The sequence below is a fragment of the Lissotriton helveticus genome, chromosome 2_1 (assembly GCF_964261635.1).
Source record: "Lissotriton helveticus chromosome 2_1, aLisHel1.1, whole genome shotgun sequence".
In the NCBI taxonomy this organism is placed as follows: domain Eukaryota; kingdom Metazoa; phylum Chordata; class Amphibia; order Caudata; family Salamandridae; genus Lissotriton; species Lissotriton helveticus.
The window spans coordinates 1,733,811,308-1,733,836,298 of record NC_136059.1 but is presented as its reverse complement, the minus strand read 5'-3'; the positions used below and the strand labels follow the sequence as shown (position 1 = coordinate 1,733,836,298).

Sequence of the window (24,991 nt, the reverse complement as noted above, 5' to 3'; positions counted from 1 at the left end):
GTGACCTGCCTCATTAATATTAATGAGGTAGGTCTATTTGTGACCCACTACGAATCACTAATTGTGGTGCGCAAAAAAACGCAATTAGGAAATCGCTATTCCTAATTTTCATACTGTAACGAGGCAGGGACGGGAGGCCGGGATGACTGGTGGACCCCTGATCACAATTCCCCTCCTTCCCCAGAGACTGGCACCTCGAGGGAAGACTGGGGAATACAGCCGGAGACAGACGAAGGAAACGATACCGGCTCCTTTAAGTGGGCGTATGATGACGTCAGCGATACCACGCCTCCGCCTGACGTAGGAGGACCAGAATGGATGAAAGAAGGGGAAGCCCTGTATGCGGAGTGTGACGTCACCGCGGGACCGAGAGACGGAGAAGACGAAGAGAAACCGAAGGCGAAGGCGAGAGGAGGAGAAGGCGGAGAAGTCGGGAGGACCGAGAGCGGAGGAGAGCCAGGAGGCCAACGACCCCGTGATCCGCCGTGCCACGCTCCCGAGGGAGGAGTGTGGCTTGCTCAGGTACGGCGGCGTTGGGCAACCTGGGTGGGGAGGAAGAGTGCCCCGTGTACATAGTGTTAAAACCCCTGTGAGTGCCTTCCCTGTGTCCTTCCCTGGAACCGCTACCCTCCCTTCCTTTTACCCGCTTACCTCACCTCACCCCCGTGGCCTGAGCACAAACACGTGTGAATTTATGTCTATCACCGGTGCTCCCTCACACACACTGGGTCCCATTGGGATATGGTAGTATCAGAGAAGTGACTAACGGCCTCCCTCTGTCGGTCTTCTTTCTCCTTGGGTACGGAGACACGGAAATCGGGAAGACAACCCTGAAGACACCCCTACCACAGGACCCCAGCAGGGAAGACAGCCCCAGAAGTCAATCCAGCCCCCCCCGGACACCACCATCACGGATAAGCTGGAGTTTGCCAGAGAGAGACTGACTTTCAGAACCAGACGTACCATAAAAATAAAACCTAGTCTAAAGAAGTATACTGGTCAGTCTGTTCCTGTTACAGCACCTGTTCCCAGCATAGAGAGTATCCCCTACCCCTCTCCCACGCCTACACATACATCTAGCCCTTAGTCCCCTAAAACTCAGACAGACCGGTAAATCTTGAGAAAATATTTGTAATTCGGAACCAGTGGCAGCACGCTCGCTGTATATAGGAAACAAAGAGTACCAAATACATATATGTAAAATGTATGGCTTACAGTAAACTTTGGCTGGTGGGCAATCCATCCATATGTATGGGGAAATTCTTATCTACACCATGTTGGCGATGAACATTTCATTTTTAGAGCACTCCAAAAGGGCTGAGGAGTCTTCTCCACCCAGGCAACTGTACCCACAATTAGAGGAGGCATTTTGGCAGTGAAATACTCCGGCAAAATTAATCAGAGATGTCGTATCCTTCATGGTTGATGGATCTTTCACCAGCAAACGTGGGCATTGGAAAATGTACAATGTGGATGTAAAGTATTGATTGACACAATAATAATTATTATCGCCTCATTGCTCATTTAAGCTTCTTCTGAAAATAATCAATATCTCATGTTGGACCTTGTTTGACATCTACGGCACTCCTTCCTTCACCTACCTCATTGGCACTGGCCACCAGCCTCTTCAAGCCCCAGGTGTCAGCTGCCCATCGGTTTGCCACTTCTAATTCGGAACAGATGAGGAAATTATCGAAGTATATGTCAGAAGTCATGGACCACAGCTCTAGTCCGATAGCACTGAAAGGGGTCATCTCAAAAGGGTGTAGGTCTTCAAAGTAATATGGATTAGGAATGATTCTTGGTTTCCAGATCCCCTAAAAGAAAACATATTAGGGCGGTTATAGCAAAAATTTAGACAAAAGTCTTACTTTCATAATGGATACTAATAGACTGTAGTCAAATGTCTTTAGACAAATAGGCTATAGACAAATGTCACAACACTGAAATCACTTGTAACTTAGCAATTCTTATTTCTACATCTTGGGAATCTATTGAAGTTTATAGTTCTGCAGTTATTTGAGATGCTTAAAATGTTTATATTGATTGGCCAAAATGTAGCTGAAGTGACCTCACACACTGCTGAACAGCAATGATTACTACTGTCTTAGCCTTAGTCCCTCAACTGCCCTCTGCAGTCACATATGGGAAAGGCAAAGAACAGAAGCTATTGAAGGTAACCAGGGATCACAGAATAATAATAATAATAATAATAAAAGCCTTTTATATAGCGCCTGGTTACACTAGGAAACAGTGTGTCCCCGCGCCTTATTTACTTTTTTCTCCTTGCAAATCCTTCATGAAGCCTTACACCTGTAAGAGTAAGGGGGGGTTTAGGTGCCCCAAAGTGCAAGTCAAAGGGTGCTATGTCAAATTGACATCTATAATTTACATAGTCAGAATCCAATAACAGATGTGATTCTCGTCAATTAACGTAGACCAAGATATCCATCCATCCATGAAGTTTCAAACTTGTGCTCAACTTTGAAAAAAGCACTGCCTTGTGGGAAAGGGCACTCAATATTGAGACTTACTGAGTGTTCAATTAATGAAAACAATAACCCAACTCGTTAAATTGAATGTCATTGTGTATGAAGAAGGCATAGTAATTAAACCTCAGCTAGGGTGGATATTTAGTGTGCCATATTTTTGAATAGTAGTTTGCACACTTTTTAAACCTGATCCAAAAAATATATCGTAATATTTTGACATGGACCATTTTGAAACTATCTTTGATGCAGATGCAAATTGGTATATATGTGTGTGATTGTCTTTGTTTGCATTGTTAGAGTTGTGCTGATTAATTGTGTAAGGTTTCATAGTTTTCTTTCCAATTTTGTTTCTGTTATTGGTTTCTCTCGAATACTTGGAGTACATCTTTTTGTTTTTTGGGGTACAGATTTGTGGTCTGTTCTCACTGTCGAAAAACGTTTATCATCTGCTGTAGTAACTGTTCTTGTTCTCCCTGCATATACAATATGTGGGATTAAAACACCATGTGGCTAGAATCCACTGGAAAGCACAAAAATTCTAATGAGGATATAGAATGTACATGTGCCTTTCGAATGACATAGTCTTGGGCAGCGCGAATACTCTGCTGCCCCGCAGGTTCTTTACAAGTGACAAATAGGAATGTAGAAATGGAAGGTCAAGTGCTATGAATGGGAACTTACTACACTGTGTGAGTGTTAGAACTGGGGGTCTCTAGTTGGCAGAGGTAGGTACCACTGTCCAAATAGGGACCCTTGCTTCTAGTCAGGGAAAGGAGGAAACACTCTTTAGATAACCTCTGCTCACCCCCTTGGTAGCTTGGCACAAGCAGCCAGGCTTATCCAAAAGCAATGTGTAAAGTGTTTGTACCAACACTCACAGTAACACAGTGAAAACACCACAAACTGACTCCACAACAGTTTAGAAAAATAAAGGTATTTAATCTACACTACACAAGACCAAATGACAAGAATCCAACATACACAGTTCAAATATATGGTTGCAAAAGAGTTCTTAAGGTTGTGATAAAATAATCCACAGTTGCGTCAAAAGTTCACAGTTGCTTCACGTTTTTCCAACAGTACCTTTTGAAAGCGACAAAGTTCCAAAGCAGAAGCTGGTGTGGTGGAAAACAAGCGATGCGTTGCTCCTGAGACCCTGGAGAGGCGATGCGACAACCCCGCTGCAGCAGCGGGCGTGTTGCGACAAATCCGGTCTGTATGGGGAGGCAGGCGGACTTGTATGGATTCCGGTGCGTGGGTTCCGTAGGAAGTTTTCTCTCGCAAAGGCACGATGCGATGATCTTTGGAGTTGCGACGATCTCCAGGGCGACGATGCGTGGACCAGCGGTGATCTCTCTCTCGCAGCTTCCCAATGCGATGGCTTCTGTGACGACACTCGCAGCGACGTGATGCGGTCCACAAGCAAGCGGTGCGACGATCTCACCCAGCGACGACAGGTTCTGCGACGACACTCGCAGAGATGGTAATCTTCCCGCACCGTTCTGGTGCGTCCCGCAAACGAAGGATGCAATGGCTCTGGCAGCGGCAACAGGCGCTGCAACGATCTCGGCCTTCGTAGCGGCGGGAATTTCCTCGCACTGTCGGGGATGTGCTCCGCAAGCGAGCGATGCGACAAAACTTGCATAAAGTCTTTAAAAGCTTGGTTTCAAGCTTCCCAACACAGGTACAACTTCCAGAGGCACCACAACAGGCTCAAGCACTCTAGGAAAGACAGAACTCTCTCAGCAGAGTTCAGGGAAGCTGGGGGTGAAGTCCTTTTGTTCCTGGGACTTCAAAAACAGGGAGCCAGTTCTTCTCAGGCCCTTGGAGATTCCTTCAAGCCAGGAGACACAGCACAAAGCAAAGTCCTTCCCATCTCCTTGGCAGCAAAGCAAACAGCAGGTCAGTCCAGCAGAGCAACAGCAGGACAGTCTTCCTTCTTCAGTTTCAACTTTCTCCTTGGCAGAGGTTCCTTCTTGACTCCAGGATGATCTAATTTTCTGTAGTCAGGGGTCCTGTACTTATACCCCTAAAAGACTTTGATCCCTTTGGGCAGAAGGGCTCTGAGCCCGGTCTGAACCAGTTCTGGGTGTTCCTTGAGCACTTTGTTTTCCTGGTCTCTCCTTTCCTTTCAGGGAGAGGGGCAGGGTCATCAGCAGCCCAGCAGGAGGTGGAGCCAGCATTGTGGAAGGCAGGCACAGCCCTATTCAGGCCCAGGCGCTATCCCCTCCCACCACTCAAGTTGCAAATGCAGTAATTCCGCCTAGCGCTGACTCAGCCAGCCTCCTGGGGACTCCCAGCCTCTGTCACTCTCAAACCAGACAGTCAATTCACAAAAAGGCCAAGGCACACAGAAAGGTCAGACAAGAGAACAGCAACTTTCTAAAAGTGCTGTTCTCAAACACAGGATTTAAAAACAACCTTTCCTAAAGGATGTGTTATTAAATCCTGAGTTCAGGGATACCAGATTTTTATGTCCTATCTTGCTCCTATGGGAAGATATTTTATTTATTTTATTTTATTTAATGCGATTTAATATATAGCGCGAATTTTACCCGAAGTGTCAGAGCGCTTTACATGAGAACCAGATTCAATACATAAGGACGTAGGATTACGTGCGTTACATAAAAGATACAAGCAGAAAAAGTTGCAAATGTACAAGTTGTAAAGTCACACAATGAAGAGAGTCACTCAAGGAAGCGATACAAATGGATAAACTAAGCGTCACATTGGAATGGTCGAGAGTACAATGGTCTACAGCATATACTAGTGATTAGAGTTATCTCTATATACATATATATATATATACAAATAGTAGAATTGGGTGGGAGTTGGGAAGGTGGGAGGGATACTGGGGTATGGAAAAAAGGCAAATCAGAAACATTTGAGGATCGTCAAGGGGGAAGCGAGGGAGAAGGGAAAAGGCAGAGGGAACGGACAAGATGGTGGGCCAGGGTCAGGAGAAAGAAGCGTCCGAGAGCAGCAGCAAAATGGCGGCCAGGACAGAAGAAAAAAAAAAGTAAAGAAGTCCATGAAGGAGCAGAGCAGAGGGAGCAGCCACAGGAGCAAGGAGGGAAAGGGATTGGGGGTCCACCGAAACCAAAATGAGTCAATTAGATGGGCAAATGCTCAGGGGCGACTGGGCAGCAGAGTCACCGAGGATGTTCAAAAGCACAGTCTCTGGATCGCAAGGGCAGCAGTGCCCCTCAGGCTGGTAGCCACTGTAGCCAGCACTCCCCATGATAGCCTATGGGGCAAGATAGCCTTACAATAGTGAAAAACGAAAATGGCTGTAATTCACTGCCAGAGCATGTCACCTGCACAAGTACATGCTCTACCTTTCACATACACTGCACCCTGCCCAAGGGGGTACCTTGGGCCTTCCATAGGGGTGATCAATGTGTATGGAAAGGGAAGGGTTAGGCCTAGTCAGTGAGGACACTGGCCAGGAGGACATGGCAGTTCACAGACTGCACACAGGCACTGCAGTGGCAGACCTGAGACACCATTTTAGGGCTACTCATGTGGGTGGCACAATCAGTGCTGGAGGCCCACTAGTAGCATTTATTATCACCAGCCCTGGCACACTCAGTGCACTTTACTAGGGACTTCGTGGTAACACAAATATGCCAATCACGGATAACCAATCACAATACCAATTTACACAGGGAGCACTTGCACTTTGACACTGAACAGCAGTGGGAAAGCGCCCAAAGCATCTAAACCAGCAAAAACGAAATCCAGCACAGCATCAAAAATACAGGGGGTAGAGGCAAAAAGATAGGGGGAAACCACGCCAAAGATGCCAGGTCTAACAGTGAACAACAGCTCCTACTCTTCCATCAGGATTCCTCCATTCCCAACAAGTCAAAACATTTCAAACTAAGAAGACCCTACTTGTGCAAACAGGGCCTTTGCCTTAAATGGGTACAATAATAATGTGTGGGTGGTCTGCATACATTCTTATTTAACATCATTACATACACAATCGTGGTGGCTCCTGCCTTTCGCCGCTGATGTTCCATCACCTAAAATATTATTGCACTCCAATTCAGTGATCAAGTTATTACCTTATTCACTTGCCACTTACGGGGTTACTTGGTGGATCAGTCAAAGGAGGCTGTGGTAGGTTTGAAACTCATACAGCATGACAGTAAATTTGGGTAGTTGAAAGGGACTATTTTGGCTATTGAATGGCCCACAATCCAAAATCCCAAAAGCAGCCTGTGATTTTGTCATTAGTCATCTGTTTGTTTTCTAGCTTTAACAGTGGAAAGTTGATGTCTCATATCTTTCTCCCTCACTGCTAATCTCTGACAGATAACAAGTGGAAGAGAGGCACATCCACCTCTCTTTGAAATGTTTCGGTGAGGCGGTAGATAATATCTGTAGGTGTAACTTTCAAGTAGTTTAACTTATAGAAAAGTGAAATGTAAAATTTGTAAAAATAAAGTAACTGGATTATTCTAGGATTTTGCATTGTGGGTCATTCAGTGCCAAAAAACGAGTAGGGTGGAGCTCCCCCTTACAATGATTATCAAAAAAAAAAAAACCTGAAGCTTCAATGACCAACTCGGGTTGAGATGTGGCACCAGGTTTAAAGCACCGTAAGGAACTGTAACTGCACTAAGATTGAACTATATATATATGTATATATATAAGGAGGGGGAGAAAATCCCAAATTCGTGGAATGAGGCTATTATTATGTTAATCTTAAAACCAGCCAAGGATCCGAAAAATCCTGATTCATATCACCCTATATCCTTATAAAATTTTGATTCAAAAATATATACAGGTACATTGGCGGGGAGATTGACTAAGGAGGCATCTAAATTGATACATCCTGACCAGAAAGGGTTTGTCCCTAAGAGACAGATACAAGATCTAACACTCTCATTAATTGGAACCATAGATTTAGTGGTTGAAAGATCAATTTCATTGGCGGTTATCACTATAGACGCCGCCAAAGCGTTTGATCAGGTTTGCCGGTCATTCTTGTGGGCCATTCTAGACACAATGGGATTTAGCTCTAATTTTATCCGTGCAGTCCAAATGTTATATGAGCAACCGACGGCCTACATTTTGCTGAATGGGGTACTAACAAGAGGATTCGAAATTAGGAGGGGGACGAGACAGGGTTGCCCTCTGTCCCCCCTTCTTTTTGATATATATATGGAACCACTCGCACATAAATTAAGGATAGATGATAAGATCATTCCCATAAACTAACTTCCGAACCATAGTAAAATAGCGTTATATGCAGATGATCTCATAGTTTACACCTCTGACCCAACACAAACATTGTCAAGAATAAAACATCTGACTGCTGAATTTGGTCTATTCTCAGGATATCTTGTTAATTTAGCAAAAACTGAGGTAATGTGTTGGAACATGGATGGATATGGAGGCAGAGTCTGTCCTGAGATTAAATATTTGGGGATAATAATTGTTGAGAAGATAGATGAGATCCCCCAATTAAATTTGAAGCGTATTATGAAGGTAGGAGACAAGAATTTAGCTATGTGGAAAGCCTACCACTGTGTATATATGGGAGGGTCAATTTGATTAAAATGTGAGTCCTACCAAAACTAACTTACCTTTTTAACTGTATACCACTTAGTTTTCCAAAGGAGGAAATTACAAAAATCCAAGGGAAGATTTCTAGATTTATTTGGGGTTCCCGAGGGATACGGTTGTCTTGGAAAAAACTCAGAAGATGCCTAAAAAAAGGGGGACTGGCATTACCAGATATTAGGCTTTACTGTATGGCCTTTCAATGGGAGAACTTCCATACGCTGGTCGGAGAACCTGAGAGCACTACATTGGGCTTAATTTTGAGTGAGATGACCAAAGAAGCTGGTGGAGCATTCCTTTATACATTTAGAGCCCAAAATGTTTTTAAAAATGTCAGACTAAGAGTGCTGAAAGCAGCTTTAACCCCTTCGATGCTGATGACGGAGCGGTTCCGTCATCAGCATCGGTTGGGCTGTGCTGATGGCGGAACCGCTCCGTCATCAGTACAGCCCTGGGGGGGAGCGCTGGCGCTCCCCCCCCCCCTTCCCCCCCCCTGTGCAGCGATCTTTTTTTTTTTTTGCAGGGGTGGCAGCGGAAGACTTTCTGCTGCCACCCCCTGGCCCCCCCACGCTTCCTGGTGACGTCAGCGCGCACAGCGCGCGCCGACGTGATCAGGAAGCGCTGGACGCGCTGGAAGCCATTTGTTTCCAGCGCGTCCAGCAAAGAGGTGCGTGTTTGCTGCTCCGGTGGGGCGGGGGGGCCGTTTTTCAGTGCCTTGAGGCATCGTGGGGGGAGGAAACTGTGTTTCCTCTCCCCTGATGTCCCAATGCACGGCATTCCTGGTGCACGATCGCGCACAGCGTCGCGATCGTGCACCAGGAATGCCCCACTAGACACCAGGGATTGCTTGTGTTTGGTTTTTTTTTGTGCAGGAAGCGACCCCTTGGGCAAGGGTCGCTTCCTTAGGGGGCCAAATAATGTTTTAGACTTTTCTGCCCCCCCCTGGGGCAGATCGGCCGTTTTGTTTGGCCGATCTGCACCCAGGGGGGGCAGAAAAGCCCACTAGACACCAGGGATTGTTTTTGGGCATATTTATTTGTCGAGGAAGCGACCCCTTGGGCAAGGGTCGCTTCCTTTTGGGGCCAAATAATGTTTCAGACTTTTCTGCCCCCCTGGGGCAGATCCGCAGTTTTGTTTGGCCGATCTGCACCCAGGGGGGGCAGAAAAGCTCACTAGACACCAGGGATTGTTTTTTATTTATAAAGGAAGCGACCCCTTGGGCAAGGGTCGCTTCCTTAGGGGGATAAAATATTTTTCAGACTTTTCTGCCCCCCCCTGGGGCAGATCGGCCGTTTTTTCGGCCGATCTGCACCCAGGGGGAGCAGAAAAGCCCACTAGTCACCAGGGATTTGTTTTTTATTTGAAAAGGAAGCGACCCCTTGGGGAAGGGTCGCTTCCTAGTGGCCCTAATATTTTTTTAGACTTTTCTGCCCCAGGGGGGGGGGGGGGGGGAATAGAAAAGCCCACTAGACTCCAGGGTTATTTTTTTTTATAGGGAGCGATCCCTTGGCCAAGGGTTGCTTCCTTGGGCCCATTTGTTTTCAGTATGTTCTGCCGTGTCTTTATTTGGCCTCTCTGCCCTCCGTAGGGTTGCTTCCAGGGGGCCCACGTTTATAATGATTTATAATCTTCCCCCCTTGGGGACAGACACCCCATTTGTGACATACCCTGTGACATAGCCTGTTGTAATGTGTGTTGTTTTTGTTTCCTCTAATGTGTATTGGTTTTTTTTCTCTTTAGATTGTTGCAGTGTGCGGTTCTGTTACTGGTGGTTCTGTTGTTCTGCTGTTTCTGTAGTTGCATGTGTTTGGTAAGAGACCTTTTTTTTGTTCAATTGTAATGTAATTGTTTATTTTGCAAAGTGTGTAGTAATACGAGTATGTTTTGTTGCTGTTTGTTGTGATTGTAAAACATGTTTTGCATTTGTTTTTGATGTGTCCTTCTGTAGATGTAAGTTTTTTTTTCTTCTTTCTAGTGGGATATCGTTGCCTATTTGCTGTGTCTTTGCAGAGTAGGTGCTGGTGAGTGTAGTTGTGTCTTGTAAGTGAATTGTATATTTTTTCTAAATATATTTTTTTGTGAAAAAGTCTCAAATTTTTATCTTACTTTGCGCAGTGTTGGGGTTGTTGAGTTGTTTGTGCAGACTCCTTTATTTGTAAGGATAATGGCTAGCCGCCGGATTACTGCTCAGCAAGTTGTTGGAATGCTTTTTGATTCTTCCTCTGACCATGGTCCAGAGTCTGACTCTGATTCTGAGCCAGAGGTGGGAGGTGAAGATTCAGGTAGTGAGTTTTCTCTACACATGGCTTCATCTGATGATGAAGACACTTTGAGTGCTGATGAAGCTACTTTTGGTGTGGATGATGTGCCTGTGGTTGGGGAGGACATTGCTGTGTTTACGGTTTGGGAGGACATTGTTGTGCCTGTGGTTGCGGAGGACATTGATGTGCCAATTGTGCGGCAAGAGACATCTGGGCTGCAGCCTGGGGCTGCTAGACTTCCAGTTGGTGTAGTGAGACAAGAGGCAGCTGGGCGGCGGCCTGCGGCTGCAAGACTTGACGATGAAAGTTCTGACCTCTGGGTTGCACCAGGCATGGTGCAGCCCCCATTGCCTGAATTTACTGGTGTTCCAGGGTGTAGGGTGAACACTGAAAACTTTTTGCCTATTGATTTTTTCAAGTTGTTTATGGATGATGTGTTTTTGGCAGAGATTGTAGAGCAGACTAATTTGTATGCTGAAAATGTTTTGAGGGTGAACAGTGCCAGCCTTAAGCCCCACGCTAGAGCTACCCGGTGGACTCCCACCAATTTGAAGGAGATGAAAAAGTTTTTGGGTTTAACTCTTTTGATGGGCTTGCTTAGGAAACCATCAATGGCTTCATATTGGTCTACTAGTCCCTTGATGGCAACAGCTATATTTCCGGCAGTCATGAGTCGTGATAGGTATTTGCTTCTGCTGCGGATGATGCATTTTGTTGACAATAGTCTTGCTTTGCCACGAGATCACCCTGATTGTGACCGTCTTTTCAAGATTCGGCCTGTCATTGATCATTTGGTTGATCGATTTTCTGAGATCTTTATCCTGGGAAAGAAATTGCAGTGGATGAGTCTTTGCTGTTGTTCAAGGGCCGCTTGGTATTTCGGCAATACATTCCTAGTAAGAGGGCACGCTATGGAATCAAACTGTATATGCTGTGTGACAGTGAGACTGGATATGTCTCTAATTTCAGGGTGTACACTGGTAAGGAATCCAGGATTAACCCCCCTGGTTGTCCGTCGACTTTTGGAGTGACTGAGAAAATTGTGTGGGAACTTGGTCGTGGATTGTTTAACAAAGGCCATCATTTGTATGTCGATAACTTCTACACTGGTGTGCGGTTGTTCAGGGAATTGGCCAAAGTGGACACTGTTGCTTGTGGCACAATCCGCTCAAACCGTAAAGGTTTCCCAAAAGAACTTGTTTGTCGAAAGCTTGCTCGGGGACAGTGCAGTGCATTGCGTTGTGAGGAGCTTCTAGCTGTGAAGTTTACAGACAGGAGAGATGTCTACATGTTGACTACAATACATGATGAAAGCACTGAACCGCGGACTGTTTGGGGTCAGGTTGCAGAAGTGCACAAACCTGTGTGCATACTGGACTACAATAAGTACATGGGTGGTGTTGACAGAGTTGATCAGAGGTTGGAACCGTATGCTGCTCTTCGTAAGGCTTACATTTGGTACAAGAAGTTGGCTATCCATCTTTTCCACTTGGCAACCTTTAATGCTTTTATTGTGTTCCAGAAATCTTGTCCCCAGTCAAAGATGACTTTTGTAAAGTTTCAGGAGTCTGTAATAGGCAGCCTTGTTTTAGTGGAACAGGCAAGTGTTCCTAGAGTTGGAGTGGTGGAGGATGTTGCCAGATTGAAAGATCGCCACTTTCCTGATACAATTCCTCCTACAACCTCAAAAGCCTTTCCCAGTCGGAGATGTAGAGTCTGTTGGCGAAGAGGTTTGCGGAAGGAGGTTCGCATGTACTGCCCCGACTGCCCTTCAAACCCCGGGCTGTGTGTACCTGCTTGTTTTAGATTGTACCACACGCAAAATAATTTTTGGGAGTATCAATGAGTGGTAAAGTGAACTGGTTGGTCTTTATTCTGTAAAAGTTATTGTTCAGTTTCAAAGTTTGTATTTGTGTAGTCTTTTTAGATTTAGTTGTCGAGTTAGTAGATTTGTATCAATTTGCAATTTGTTTTTGTTTCTCTTTTATTTAAAAAAAAAACGAAAGTATGATGTTGGTTTGCGTGTAGTGTCCATTGTCTGACTGTGTGCATGGTTTGGCGCTTGGCTGCCGGTGTCTGTGGACTGGTGCTTGTCTGGCGGTGTCTGCGGACTGGTGCTTGACTGGCGGTGTGCGTGGTCTGGTGTTTGGTTGGCGGTGTGCGTGCTCTTGCGCTTGCCTGGTGTTGTGTTTGGATTTGTCTTTGGCTGGTGGTGTTCGTGGAGTGGTGCTTGGCTGGCGGTGTGTGTGGAGTTGTGCTTGGCTGGTGGTGTGTGTTGAGTGGCGCTTGGCTAGTCGTGTGTGTGGAGTGGCGCTTGGCTGGTGGTGTGCGTGGAGTGGTACTTGGCTGTCTGTGCACGGAGTGGTGCTTGGCTCGTGGTGTGTTTGTGGAGTGGCGCTTGGCTGGTGGTGTGTGTGGAGGGGCGCTTGGCTGGTGGTGTGCATGGAGTGGTACTTGGCTGTCTGTGCACGGAGTGGTGCTTGGCTGGCGGTGTGTGTGGAGTGGTGCTTGGCTGGCGGTGTGTGTGGAGTGGCGCTTGGCTGGACGGTGTGCGTGGAGTGGTACTTGGCTGTCTGTGCACGGAGTGGTGCTTGGCTGGTGTTGTGTTTGTGGAGTGGCGCTTGGCTGGTGGTGTGCGTGGAGTGATGCTTGGCTGGTGGTGTGTGTGGAGTGGTACTTGGCTGTCGGTGTGCGCTGAGTGGTGTTTGGCTGGCGGTGTGCATGGTCTGGTGCTTGGATGGTGGTGTGGGTGGACTGGCGCTCGGCAGGCGGTGTGTGAGTAGTTACTTTCTGTTGGTCACTACACACACTGCTAGTTGAGTACACTCCACACAGTCCATCATTTTGTGTAGTTGCAGTGTCAGAAATGTGGGCGTGTGAAAGTGATGGGCCCTTGAATGTCGCTGTTTGCTGGTGTGAGTGTTGGAATGTAATGGGTCCGTGGCTGGCGGTGTGAATGTTTTGTATGTGTCACGCGTACGAAAGGTGTATGAATGGCCTGTAAAGAGGTTGGTGCCTTGACGTGGCTTTACAGCTCACGAGCTGTGAGTCAGTGGTTCAGTTTATCATACTTTCAATTATACACAGTGTATTTAATTTTTGTGAAATTACTTGCGTATACAATTGTATGTACTGAATCATCACTCACCCTCGTGCCAAATTCAACCAGTATGTGTGTGTGCTTGCGGATTAGATGGGTGTGCAGTAATAATTGTTTTTTTTCTCTTTCTGCAGTAGGGTGTACCTTGTCCCTTATTGTGATTGTTATTATGTGTTGCTTTTCCATTCGGATGGTGTCAATGGTCTGGTTTGTATCAGGTATGAAAGGTGAGTGAATGGCCTGTAAAACGGTTGGTGCCTTGTCGTGGCTTTACAGCTCACGAGTTGCGAGTCACTGGTTCAGTTTTTATGCATTTATTTATTGACAGAGCATTTCATTTTTTTGAAATATCTTGTTAATAAAATTTTATGTACTGAACCATCACTCGCCCTCGTGCCAAATCCAACCTGTATGTGTGTGTCTTTGAGGAATAGATAGCCGTGCTTGAATGTTTGACTTTTGAGTAACTCTGTTAAGGTGTGGTATCCTTTTACTCGGGAGAACAAGGGGAACGCAGGGTGGTAGGACTTTTTGCCGGCACGGCGATCCCACGCCAAAAAGTTTGGAAAAGTGCAATTTTTACCTATTTTTAAGGTTTGCAAGGAGTTCTGGGTAGGAAAACATTGGGGGACCCACACATGCCATACCTCCCTGGACTCTCCCGGGTGTCTAGTTTTCAGAACTGTTTGGGTTTGCTACTTTCCAAAGAATACCACCCAGCCCCGGGCCAAAAACTCAGGTGCCCCCCCCCAAATCAAATTTATATTGCTTCAGGGTATTTTAAATTCACCACCGTACGATTTGGACCTTTTCCTGTTGCAGCCACTATGGCTACCCACACAAGTGAGGTACCGTTTTTATCGGGAGACCTGGGGAAACGCTGGGTGGGAGGTAATTTGTGTGAGCCCAGTGATGCCACGCTTTCCCAGACTACAACGTGTGAAAAAATTTATTTTTTTCTGCTAAAATTGAGGTTTGCAAGGGATTCTGGGTAAAGGAACGTTGGAGGATCCACGCAAGCCATACCTCCTTGGGAGCCCCTGGGTGTCTACTTTTCAGAAATGTGTGGGTTTGGTAGGTTTCCATAGATGGCTGTCTCGCACGGGGCCAGAAACCCAGGTAACCCCTCTTGCAAAAGCTGGTGAATTTAACAATGGTGAAAATGTTAAGTTCACCAGCTTTTGCAAGAGGGGTTACCTGGGTTTTTGTCCCCGTGCGAGACAGCCATCTAGGGAAACCTACCAACCCACACATTTCTGAAAAGTAGACACCCGGGGGCTTCCAAGGAGGTATGGCTTGCGTGGATCCTCCAACGTTCCTTTACCCAGAATCCCTTGCAAACCTCATTTTTTGCTTGGAAAAAATCAGTTTTTTCACACGTTTTAGTGTGGGAAAGCGTGGCATCACTGGGCTCACACAAATTACCTCCCACCCAGCGTTCCCTAAGGTCTCCCGATAAAAATGGTACCTCACTTGCATGGGTAGGCATAGTGGCTGCTTTAGGAAAAGGCCCAATTCATACTGTGGAGACCAAAACATTACCTTTAGCCAAATAATCTTATTTTTTGAGGGGGTCACCTGAGCTTTTGGCCCGGGGCTTGGCGGGCATCTTTGGAAACTACCAAACCCAAACAGTTCTGAGAACTAGACACCCGGGGGAGTCCAGGGAGGTATGGCATGCGTGGGTCCCCCAATGTTTTCCTACCCAGAAACCCCTGCAAACCTGAAATTTTGGTCAAAAAACCCACTTTTCCGTACGTTTTTGGGTGGGATCTCGCTGCCGGCACAAATGTCCTACCACCCAGCGTTTCCCTTGTTCTCCCGAGTAAAATGATACCTCACTTGTGTGGGTGGGCCAAAGGCATGTGACTCAGGCTGGGGGGCTTAGTTTGTAAAACTTAAATATGACTAAAAACTACTTTTTTCAAAATTCATTTTTGGCGTGTTCTGCTTTGGGGCACCCACACAAGTGAGGTATCCTTTTACTCTGGAGAACAAGGGGAACGCAGGGTGGTAGGACATTTTTGCCGGCACGGCGATCCCACGCCAAAAAGTTTGGAAAAGTGCTATTTTTACCTAATTTTAAGGTTTGCAAGGAGTTCTGGGTAAGAAAACATTGGGGGACCCATGCATGCAATACCTCCCTGGACTCCCCCGGGTGTCTAGTTTTCAGAACTGTTTGGGTTTGCTACTTTGCAAAGAATACTACCGAGCCCCGGGCAACAAACTCAGATGCCCCCCCCCAAAATCAAGGTAGTTTTGCAATAAGGTAATGTAAATTCACCACCGTACGATTTGAACCATTTCCTGTTGCAGCCACTATGTCCATCCACGCAAGTGAGGTACCATTTTTTTCAGGAGACCTGGGGGCACGCTGGGTGGGTAGAATGTTGTGGATCCACGCAGATTCCAGAACTTTCCACCACAGAAATGTGAGGAAAATGTGTTTTTTTGTCAAAGTTTTATGTTTGCAAGGGATTCTGGGTAACAAAACCTGGGGGTAGGCAGACGAGTCACCCCATCCTGAATTCCCCTGGGTATCTAGTTTTCAGAAATGTATAAGTTTGCTAGGTTTCCCTAGGTGCTGGCAGAGCTACGGCGCAAAAACAAAAGGTAGTCTTTTTGTCCAAAACGTGCTAAATTTCACTGGGAAATTGAGGTGCGACCATGCTGCGTTTTGCGCTGTTTCATGTCGCAGCCACTATGCCTACCCACGCAAGTGAGATACCATTTTTTTCGGGAGACGTCGGGGCACGCTGTGTGGGTGGAAATTTGTTGATCCACGCAGATTCCAGAACTTTCCACCACAGAAATGTGAGGAAAATGTGTTCTTTTTGTCAAATGTTTATGTTTGCAAGGGATTCTGGGTAACAAAACCTGGGGGTAGGCAGACGAGTCACCCCGTCCTGAATTCCTCTGGGTGTCTAGTTTTCAAAAATGTATAGGTTTGCTAGGTTTCCTTAGATGCTGGCAGAGCTTTGGCGCAAAAAGAAAAGGTAGTCTTTTTGTCCAAAGCGTGCTAAATTTCACTGGGAAATTGAGGTGCGACCATGCTGCGTTTTGCGCTGTTTCATGTCGCAGCCACTATGCCTACCCACGCAAGTGAGGTACCATTTTTTTCGGGAGACCTGGGGGCACGCTGGGTGGGTGGAAATTTGTTGATCCACGCAGATTCCAGAACTTTCCACCACAGAAATGTGAGGAAAATGTTTTTTTTTTGTTAAATTGTTATGTTTGCAAGGGATTCTGGGTAACAAAACCTGGGGGTAGGCAGACGAGTCACCCCATCCTAAATTCCCCTAGGTGTCTAGTTTTCAAAAATGTATAGGTCTTCTAGGTTTCCCTAGGTGCTGGCAGAGCTTCGGCGCAAAAAGAAAAGGTAGTCTTTTTGTCCAAAGCGTGCTAAATTTCACTGGGAAATTGAGGTGCGATCATGCTGCGTTTTGCGCTGTTTTATGTCGCAGCCACTATGCCTACCCACGCAAGTGAGGTACCATTGTTTTCGGGAGACCTGGGGGCATGGTGGGTGGAAATTTGTTGATCCACACAGATTCCAGAACTTTCCACCACAGAAATGTGAGGAAAATGTGTTTTTTTTGTCAAAGTTTTATGTTTGCAAGGGATTCTGGGTAACAAAACCTGGAGGTAGGCAGACAAGTCACCCCATCCTAAATTCCCCTGGGTGTCTAGTTTTCAAAAATGTATAGGTTTGCTAGGTTTCCCTAGGTGCTGACAGAGCTATGGCGCAAAAACAAAAGGTAGTCTTTTTGTCCAAAACGTGCTAAATTTCACTGGGAAATTGAGGTGCGACCATGCTGCGTTTTGCGCTGTTTCATGTCGCAGCCACTTTGCCTACCCACGCAAGTGAGGTACCATTTTTTTCGGGAGACCTGGGGGCACGCTGGGTGGGTGGAAATTTGTTGATCCACGCAGATTCCAGAACTTTCCACCACAGAAATGTGAGGAAAATGTGTTTTTTTGGTCAAATTTTTATGTTTGCAAGGGATTCTGGGTAACAAAACCTGGGGGTAGGCAGACGAGTCACCCCATCCTGAAGTGCTCTGGGTGTCTAGTTTTTAAAAATGTATAGGTTTGCTAGGTTTCCCTAGGTGCTGGCAGAGCTATGGCGCAAAAACAAAAGGTAGTCTTTTTGTCTGAAACGTGCTAAATTTCGCTGGGAAATTGAGGTGCGACCATGCTGCGTTTTGCGCTGTTTCATGTTGCAGCCACTATGCCTACCCACGCAAGTGAGGTACCATTTTTTTGGGGAGACCTGGGGGCACGCTGGGTGGGTGGAAATTTGTTGATCCACGCAGATTCCAGAACTTTCCACCACAGAAATGTGAGGAAAATGTGTTTTTTTGGTCAAATGTTTATGTTTGCAAGGGATTCTGGGTAACAAAACCTGGGGGTAGGCAGACGAGTCACCCCATCCTGAATTCCCCTGGGTGTCTAGTTTTCACAAATGTATAGGTTTGCTAGGTTTCCCTAGGTGCTGGCAGAGCTTTGGTGCAAAAAGAAAAGGTAGTCTTTTTGTCCAAAGCGTGCTAAATTTCACTGGCAAAATGAGGTGTGACCATGCTGCGTTTTGCGCTGTTTCATGTCGCAGCCACTATGCCTACCCACGCAAGTGAGGTACCATTTTTTGGGGGAGACCTGGGGGCACGCTGGGTGGGTGGAAATTGGTTGATCCACGCAGATTCCAGAACTTTCCACCACAGAAATGTGAGGAAAATGTGTTTTTGTTTGTCAAATTGTTAAGTTTGCAAGGGATTCTGGGTAACAAAACCTGGGGGTAGGCAGACGAGTCACCCCATCCTGAATTGCCCTGGGTGTCTAGTTTTCAAAAATGTATAGGTTTGCTAGATTTCCCTAGGTGCTGGCAGAGCTACGGCGCAAAAACAAAAGGTAGTCTTTTTGTCTGAAACGTGCTAAATTTCACTGGGAAATTGAGGTGCGACCATGCTGCGTTTTGCGCTGTTTCATGTCGCAGCCACTATGCCTACCCACGCAAGTGAGGTATCATTTTTTTTGGGAGACCTGGGGGCACGCTGGGTGGGTGGAAATTTGTTGATCCACACAGATTCCAGAACTTTACACCACAGAAATGTGAGGAAAATGTGTTTTTTTGTCAAATTTGTATGTTTGCAAGGGATCCTGGGTAACAAAACCTGGCAGTAGGCAGACGAGTCACCCCATCCTAAATTCCCCTGGGTGTCTAGTTTTCAAAAATGTATAGGTTTGCTAGGTTTCCCTAGGTGCTGGCAGAGCTACGGCGCAAAAACAAAAGGTAGTCTTTTTGTCCAAAACGTGCTAAATTTCACTAGGAAATTGAGGTGCGACCATGCTGCGTTTTGCGCTGTTTCATGTCACAGCCACTATGCCTACCCACGCAAGTGAGGTACCATTTTTTCGGGAGACCTGGGGGCACGCTGGGTGGGTGGAAATTTGTTGATCCACGCAGATTCCTGAACTTTCCACCACAGAAATGTGAGGAAAATTTGTTTTTTTTGTCCAATTTTTATGTTTGCAAGGGATTCTGGGTAACAAAACCTGGGGGTAGGCAGACGAGTCACCCCATCCTGAATTGCCCTGGGTGTCTAGTTTTCAAAAATGTATAGGTTTGCTAGATTTCCCTAGGTGCTGGCAGAGCTACGGCGCAAAAACAAAAGGTAGTCTTTTTGACTGAAACGTGCTAAATTTCACTGGGAAATAGAGGTGCGACCATGCTGCGTTTTGGGCTGTTTCATGTCGCAGCCACTATGCCTACCCACGCAAGTGAGGTACCATTTTTTTCGGGAGACCTGGGGGCACGCTGGGTGGGTGGAAATTTGTTGATCCACGCAGATTCCAGAACTTTCCACCACAGAAATGTGAGGAAAATTTGTTTTTTTTGTCAAATGTTTATGTTTGCAAGGGATTCTGGGTAACAAAACCTGGGGGTAGGCAGACGAGTCACCCCATCCTGAATTGCTCTGCGTGTCTAGTTTTTAAAAATGTATAGGTTTGCTAGGTTTCCCTAGGTGCTGGCAGAGCTACGGCGCAAAAACAAAAGGTAGTCTTTTTGTCTGAAACGTGCTAAATTTCGCTGGGAAATTGAGGTGCGACCATGCTGCGTTTTGCGCTGTTTCATGTCGCAGCCACTATGCCTACCCACGCAAGTGAGGTACCATTTTTTTGGGAGACCTAGGGGCACGCTGGGTGGGTGAAAATTTGTTGATCCACGCAGATTCCAGAACTTTCCACCACAGAAATGTGAGGAAAATGTGTTTTTTTTGTCAAATTGTTAGGTTTGCAAGGGATTCTGGGTAACAAAACCTGGGGGTAGGCAGACGAGTCACCCCATCCTGAATTGCCCTGGGTGTCTAGTTTTCAAAAATGTATAGGTTTGCTAGATTTCCCTAGGTGCTGGCAGAGCTACGGCGCAAAAACAAAAGGTAGTCTTTTTGTCCGAAACGTGCTAAATTTCACTGGGAAATTGAGGTGCGACCATGCTGCGTTTTGCGCTGTTTCATGTCGCAGCCACTATGCCTACCCACGCAAGTGAGGTACCATTTCTTTCAGGAGACCTGGGGGCACGCTGGGTGGGTGGAAATTTGTTGATCCACGCAGATTCCAGAACTTTCCACCACAGAAATGTGAGGAAAATGTGTTTTGTTGGTCAAATTTTTTGGTTTGCAAGGGATTCTGGGTAACAAAACCTGGGGGTAGGCAGACGAGTCACCCCATCCTGAATTTCCCTGGGTGTCTAGTTTTTAAAAATGTATAGGTTTGCTAGGTTTCCCTAGGTGCTGGCTGAGCTATGGCTCAAAAACAAAAGGTAGTCTTTTTGTCCAAAACATGCTAAATTTCACTGGGAAATTGAGGTGCGACCATGCTGCGTTTTGCGCTGTTTCATGTCGCAGCCACTATGCCTACCCACGCAAGTGAGGTACCATTTTTTTTGGGAGACCTGGGGGCACGCTGGGTGGGTGGAAATTTGTTGATCCACACAGATTCCAGAACTTTCCACCACAGAAATGTGAGGAAAATGTGTTTTTTTTGTCAAATTCTTATGTTTGCAAGGGATTCTGGTAACAAAACCTGGCGGTAGGCAGACGAGTCACCCCATCCTAAATTCCCCTGGGTGTCTAGTTTTCAAAAATGTATAGGTTTTCTAGGTTTCCCTAGGTGCTGGCAGAGATACGGCGCAAAAACAAAAGGTAGTCTTTTTGTCCAAAACGTGCTAAATTTCACTAGGAAATTGAGGTGCGACCATGCTGCGTTTTGCGCTGTTTCATGTCGCAGCCACTATGCCTACCCACGCAAGTGACGTACCATTTTTTCGGGAGACCTGGGGGCACACTGGGTGGGTGGAAATTTGTTGATCCACGCAGATTCCAGAACTTTCCACCACAGAAATGTGAGGAAAATGTGTTTTTTTTGTCAAATGTTTATGTTTGCAAGGGATTCTGGGTAACAAAACCTGGGGGTAGGCAGACGAGTCACCCCATCCTGAATTGCCCTGGGTGTCTAGTTTTCAAAAATGTATAGGTTTGCTAGATTTCCCTAGGTGCTGGCAGAGCTACGGCGCAAAAACAAAAGGTAGTCTTTTTGACCGAAACGTGCTAAATTTCACTGGGAAATTGAGGTGCGACCATGCTGCGTTTTGCGCTGTTTCATGTCGCAGCCACTATGCCTACCCACGCAAGTGAGGTACCATTTTTTTTGGGAGACCTGGGGGCACGCTGGGTGGGTGGAAATTTGTTGATCCACGCAGATTCCAGAACTTTCCGCCACAGAAATGTGAGGAAAATGTGTTTTTTTTGTCAAAATTTTATGTTTGCAAGGGATTCTGGGTAACAAAACCTGGGGGTAGGCAGACGAGTCACCCCATCCTGAATTGCTCTGGGTGTCTAGTTTTTAAAAATGTATAGGTTTGCTAGGTTTCCCTAGGTGCTGGCAGAGCTACGGCGCAAAAACAAAAGGTAGTCTTTTTGTCTGAAGCGTGCTAAATTTCGCTGGGAAACTGAGGTGCGACCATGCTGCGTTTTGCGCTGTTTCATGTCGCAGCCACTATGCCTACCCACGCAAGTGAGGTACCATTTTTTTTGGGAGACCTGGGGGCACGCTGGGTGGGTGGAAATTTGTTGATCCACGCAGATTCCAGAACTTTCCACCACAGAAATGTGAGGAAAATGTCTTTTTTTTGTCAAATGTTTATGTTTGCAAGGGATTCTGGGTAACAAAACCTGGGGGTAGGCAGACGAGTCACCCCATCCTGAATTGCTCTGCGTGTCTAGTTTTTAAAAATGTATAGGTTTGCTAGGTTTCCCTAGGTGCTGGCAGAGCTACGGCGCAAAAACAAAAGGTGTTCTTTTTGTCTGAAACGTGCTAAATTTCGCTGGGAAATTGAGGTGCGACCATGCTGCGTTTTGCTCTGTTTTATGTCGCAGCCTCTATGCCTACCCACGCAAGTGAGGTACCATTTTTTTGGGGAGACCTAGGGGCACGCTGGGTGGGTGGAAATTTGTTGATCCACGCAGATTCCAGAACTTTCCACCACAGAAATGTGAGGAAAATGTGTTTTTTTTGTCAAATTGTTAGGTTTGCAAGGGATTCTGGGTAACAAAACCTGGGGGTAGGCAGACGAGTCACCCCATCCTGAATTTCCCTGGGTGTCTAGTTTTCAAAAATGTATAGGTTTGCTAGATTTCCCTAGGTGCTGGCAGAGCTACGGCGCAAAAACAAAAGGTAGTCTTTTTGTCCGAAACGTGCTAAATTTCACTGGGAAATTGAGGTGCGTCCATGCTGCGCTTTGCGCTGTTTCATGTCGCAGCCACTATGCCTACCCACGCAAGTGAGGTACCATTTTTTTCGGGAGACCTGGGGGCACGCTGGGTGGGCGGAAATTTGTTGATACACGCAGATTCCAGAACTTTCCACCACAGAAATGTGAGGAAAATGTGTTTTGTTGGTCAAATTTTTAGGTTTGCAAGGGATTCTGGGTAACAAAACCTGGGGGTAGGCAGACGAGTCACCCCATCCTGAATTTCCCTGGGTGTCTAGTTTTTAAAAATGTATAGGTTTGCTAGGTTTCCCTAGGTGCTGGCTGAGCTACGGCTCAAAAACAAAAGGTAGTCTTTTTGTCCAAAACATGCTAAATTTCACTGGGAAATTGAGGTGCAACCATGCTGCGTTTTGCGCTGTTTCATGTCGCAGCCACTATGCCTACCCACGCAAGTGAGGTACCATTTTTTTTGGGAGACCTGGGGGCACGCTGGGTGGGTGGAAATTTGTTGATCCACACAGATTCCAGAACTTTCCACCACAGAAATGTGAGGAAAATGTGTTTTTTTTGTCAAGTTTTTATGTTTGCAAGGGATTCTGGGTAACAAAACCTGGCGGTAGGCAGACGAGTCACCCCATCCTGAATTGCCCTGGGTGTCTAGTTTTCAAAAATGTATAGGTTTGCTAGTTTTCCCTAGGTGCTGGCAGAGCTACGGCGCAAAAACAAAAGGTAGTCTTTTTGACCGAAACGTGCTAAATTTCACTGGGAAATTGAGGTGCGACCATGCTGCGTTTTGCGCTGTTTCATGTCGCAGCCACTATGCCTACCCACGCAAGTGAGGTACCATTTTTTTTGGGAGACCTGGGGGCACGCTGGGTGGGTGGAAATGTGTTGATCCACGCAGATTCCAGAACTTTCCACCACAGAAATGTGAGGAAAATGTGTTTTTTTGTCAAATTTTTATGTTTGCAAGGGATTCTGGGTAACAAAACCTGGGGGTAGGCAGACGAGTCACCCCATCCTGAATTGCTCTGGGTGTCTAGTTTTTTAAAATGTATAGGTTTGCTAGGTTTCCCTAGGTGCTGACAGAGCTATGGCGCAAAAACAAAAGGTAGTCTTTTTGTCTGAAGCGTGCTAAATTTCACTGGGAAATTGAGGTGCGACCATGCTGCGTTTTGCGCTGTTTCATGTCGCAGCCACTATGCCTACCCACGCAAGTGAGGTACCATTTTTTTTGGGAGACCTGGGGGCACGCTGGGTGGGTGGAAATGTGTTGATCCACACAGATTCCAGAACTTTCCACCACAGAAATGTGAGGAAAATGTGTTTTTTTGGTCAAATGTTTATGTTTGCAAGGGATTCTGGGTAACAAAACCTGGGGGTAGGCAGACGAGTCACCCTATCCTGAATTCCCCTGGGTGTCTAGTTTTAAAAAATGTATAGGTTTGCTAGGTTTCCCTAGGTGCTGGCAGAGCTTTGGCGCAAAAACAAAAGGTAGTCTTTTTGTCTGAAACGTGCTAAATTTCGCTGGGAAATTGAGGTGCGACCATGCTGTGTTTTGCGCTGTTTCATGTCACAGCCACTATGCCTTCCCACGCAAGTGAGGTACCATTTTTTTTGGGAGACCTAGGGGCACGCTGGGTGGGTGAAAATTTGTTGATCCACGCAGATTCCAGAACTTTCCACCACAGAAATGTGAGGAAAATGTGTTTTTTTTGTCAAATTGTTAGGTTTGCAAGGGATTCTGGGTAACAAAACCTGGGGGTAGGCAGACGAGACACCCCATCCTGAATTGCCCTGGGTGTCTAGTTTTCAAAAATGTATAGGTTTGCTAGATTTCCCTAGGTGCTGGCAGAGCTACGGCGCAAAAACAAAAGGTAGTCTTTTTGTCCGAAACGTGCTAAATTTCACTGGGAAATTGAGGTGCGACCATGCTGCATTTTGCGCTGTTTCATGTCGCAGCCACTATGCCTACCCACGCAAGTGAGGTACCATTTCTTTCAGGAGACCTGGGGGCACGCTGGGTGGGTGGAAATTTGTTGATCCACGCAGATTCCAGAACTTTCCACCACAGAAATGTGAGGAAAATGTGTTTTGTTGGTCAAATTTTTAGGTTTGCAAGGGATTCTGGGTAACAAAACCTGGGGGTAGGCAGACGAGTCACCCCATCCTGAATTTCCCTGGGTGTCTAGTTTTTAAAAATGTATAGGTTTGCTAGGTTTCCCTAGGTGCTGGCTGAGCTACGGCTCAAAAACAAAAGGTAGTCTTTTTGTCCAAAACATGCTAAATTTCACTGGGAAATTGAGGTGCGACCATGCTGCGTTTTGCGCTGTTTCATGTCGCAGCCACTATGCCTACCCACGCAAGTGAGGTACCATTTTTTTTGGGAGACCTGGGGGCACGCTGGGTGGGTGGAAATTTGTTGATCCACACAGATTCCATAACTTTCCACCACAGAAATGTGAGGAAAATGTGTTTTTTTTGTCAAATTTTTATGTTTGCAAGGGATTCTGGGTAACAAAACCTGGCGGTAGGCAGACGAGTCACCCCATCCTAAATTCCCCTGGGTGTCTAGTTTTCAAAAATGTATAGGTTTTCTAGGTTTTCCTAGGTGCTGGCAGAGCTACGGTGCAAAAACAAAAGGTAGTCTTTTTGTCCAAAACGTGCTAAATTTCACTAGGAAATTGAGGTGCGACCATGCTGCGTTTTGCGCTGTTTCATGTCGCAGCCACTATGCCTACCCACGCAAGTGACGTACCATTTTTTCGGGAGACCTGGGGGCACACTGGGTGGG

General features: G+C 46.3%; 1 protein-coding gene across 1 annotated transcript in view; it reads right to left on the bottom strand.

The window, feature by feature from the left end:
* The window catches only part of CLGN (calmegin), a 379,504-nt gene that overhangs the window by 116,060 nt on the left and 238,453 nt on the right, over window positions 1-24,991 (bottom strand). Inside the window, exon 10 of the mRNA XM_078677626.1 lies at window positions 1,602-1,817. Coding sequence (XP_078533752.1) covers window positions 1,602-1,817 — 216 coding nt within the window. The remainder of the gene's footprint in view (window positions 1-1,601; window positions 1,818-24,991) is intronic.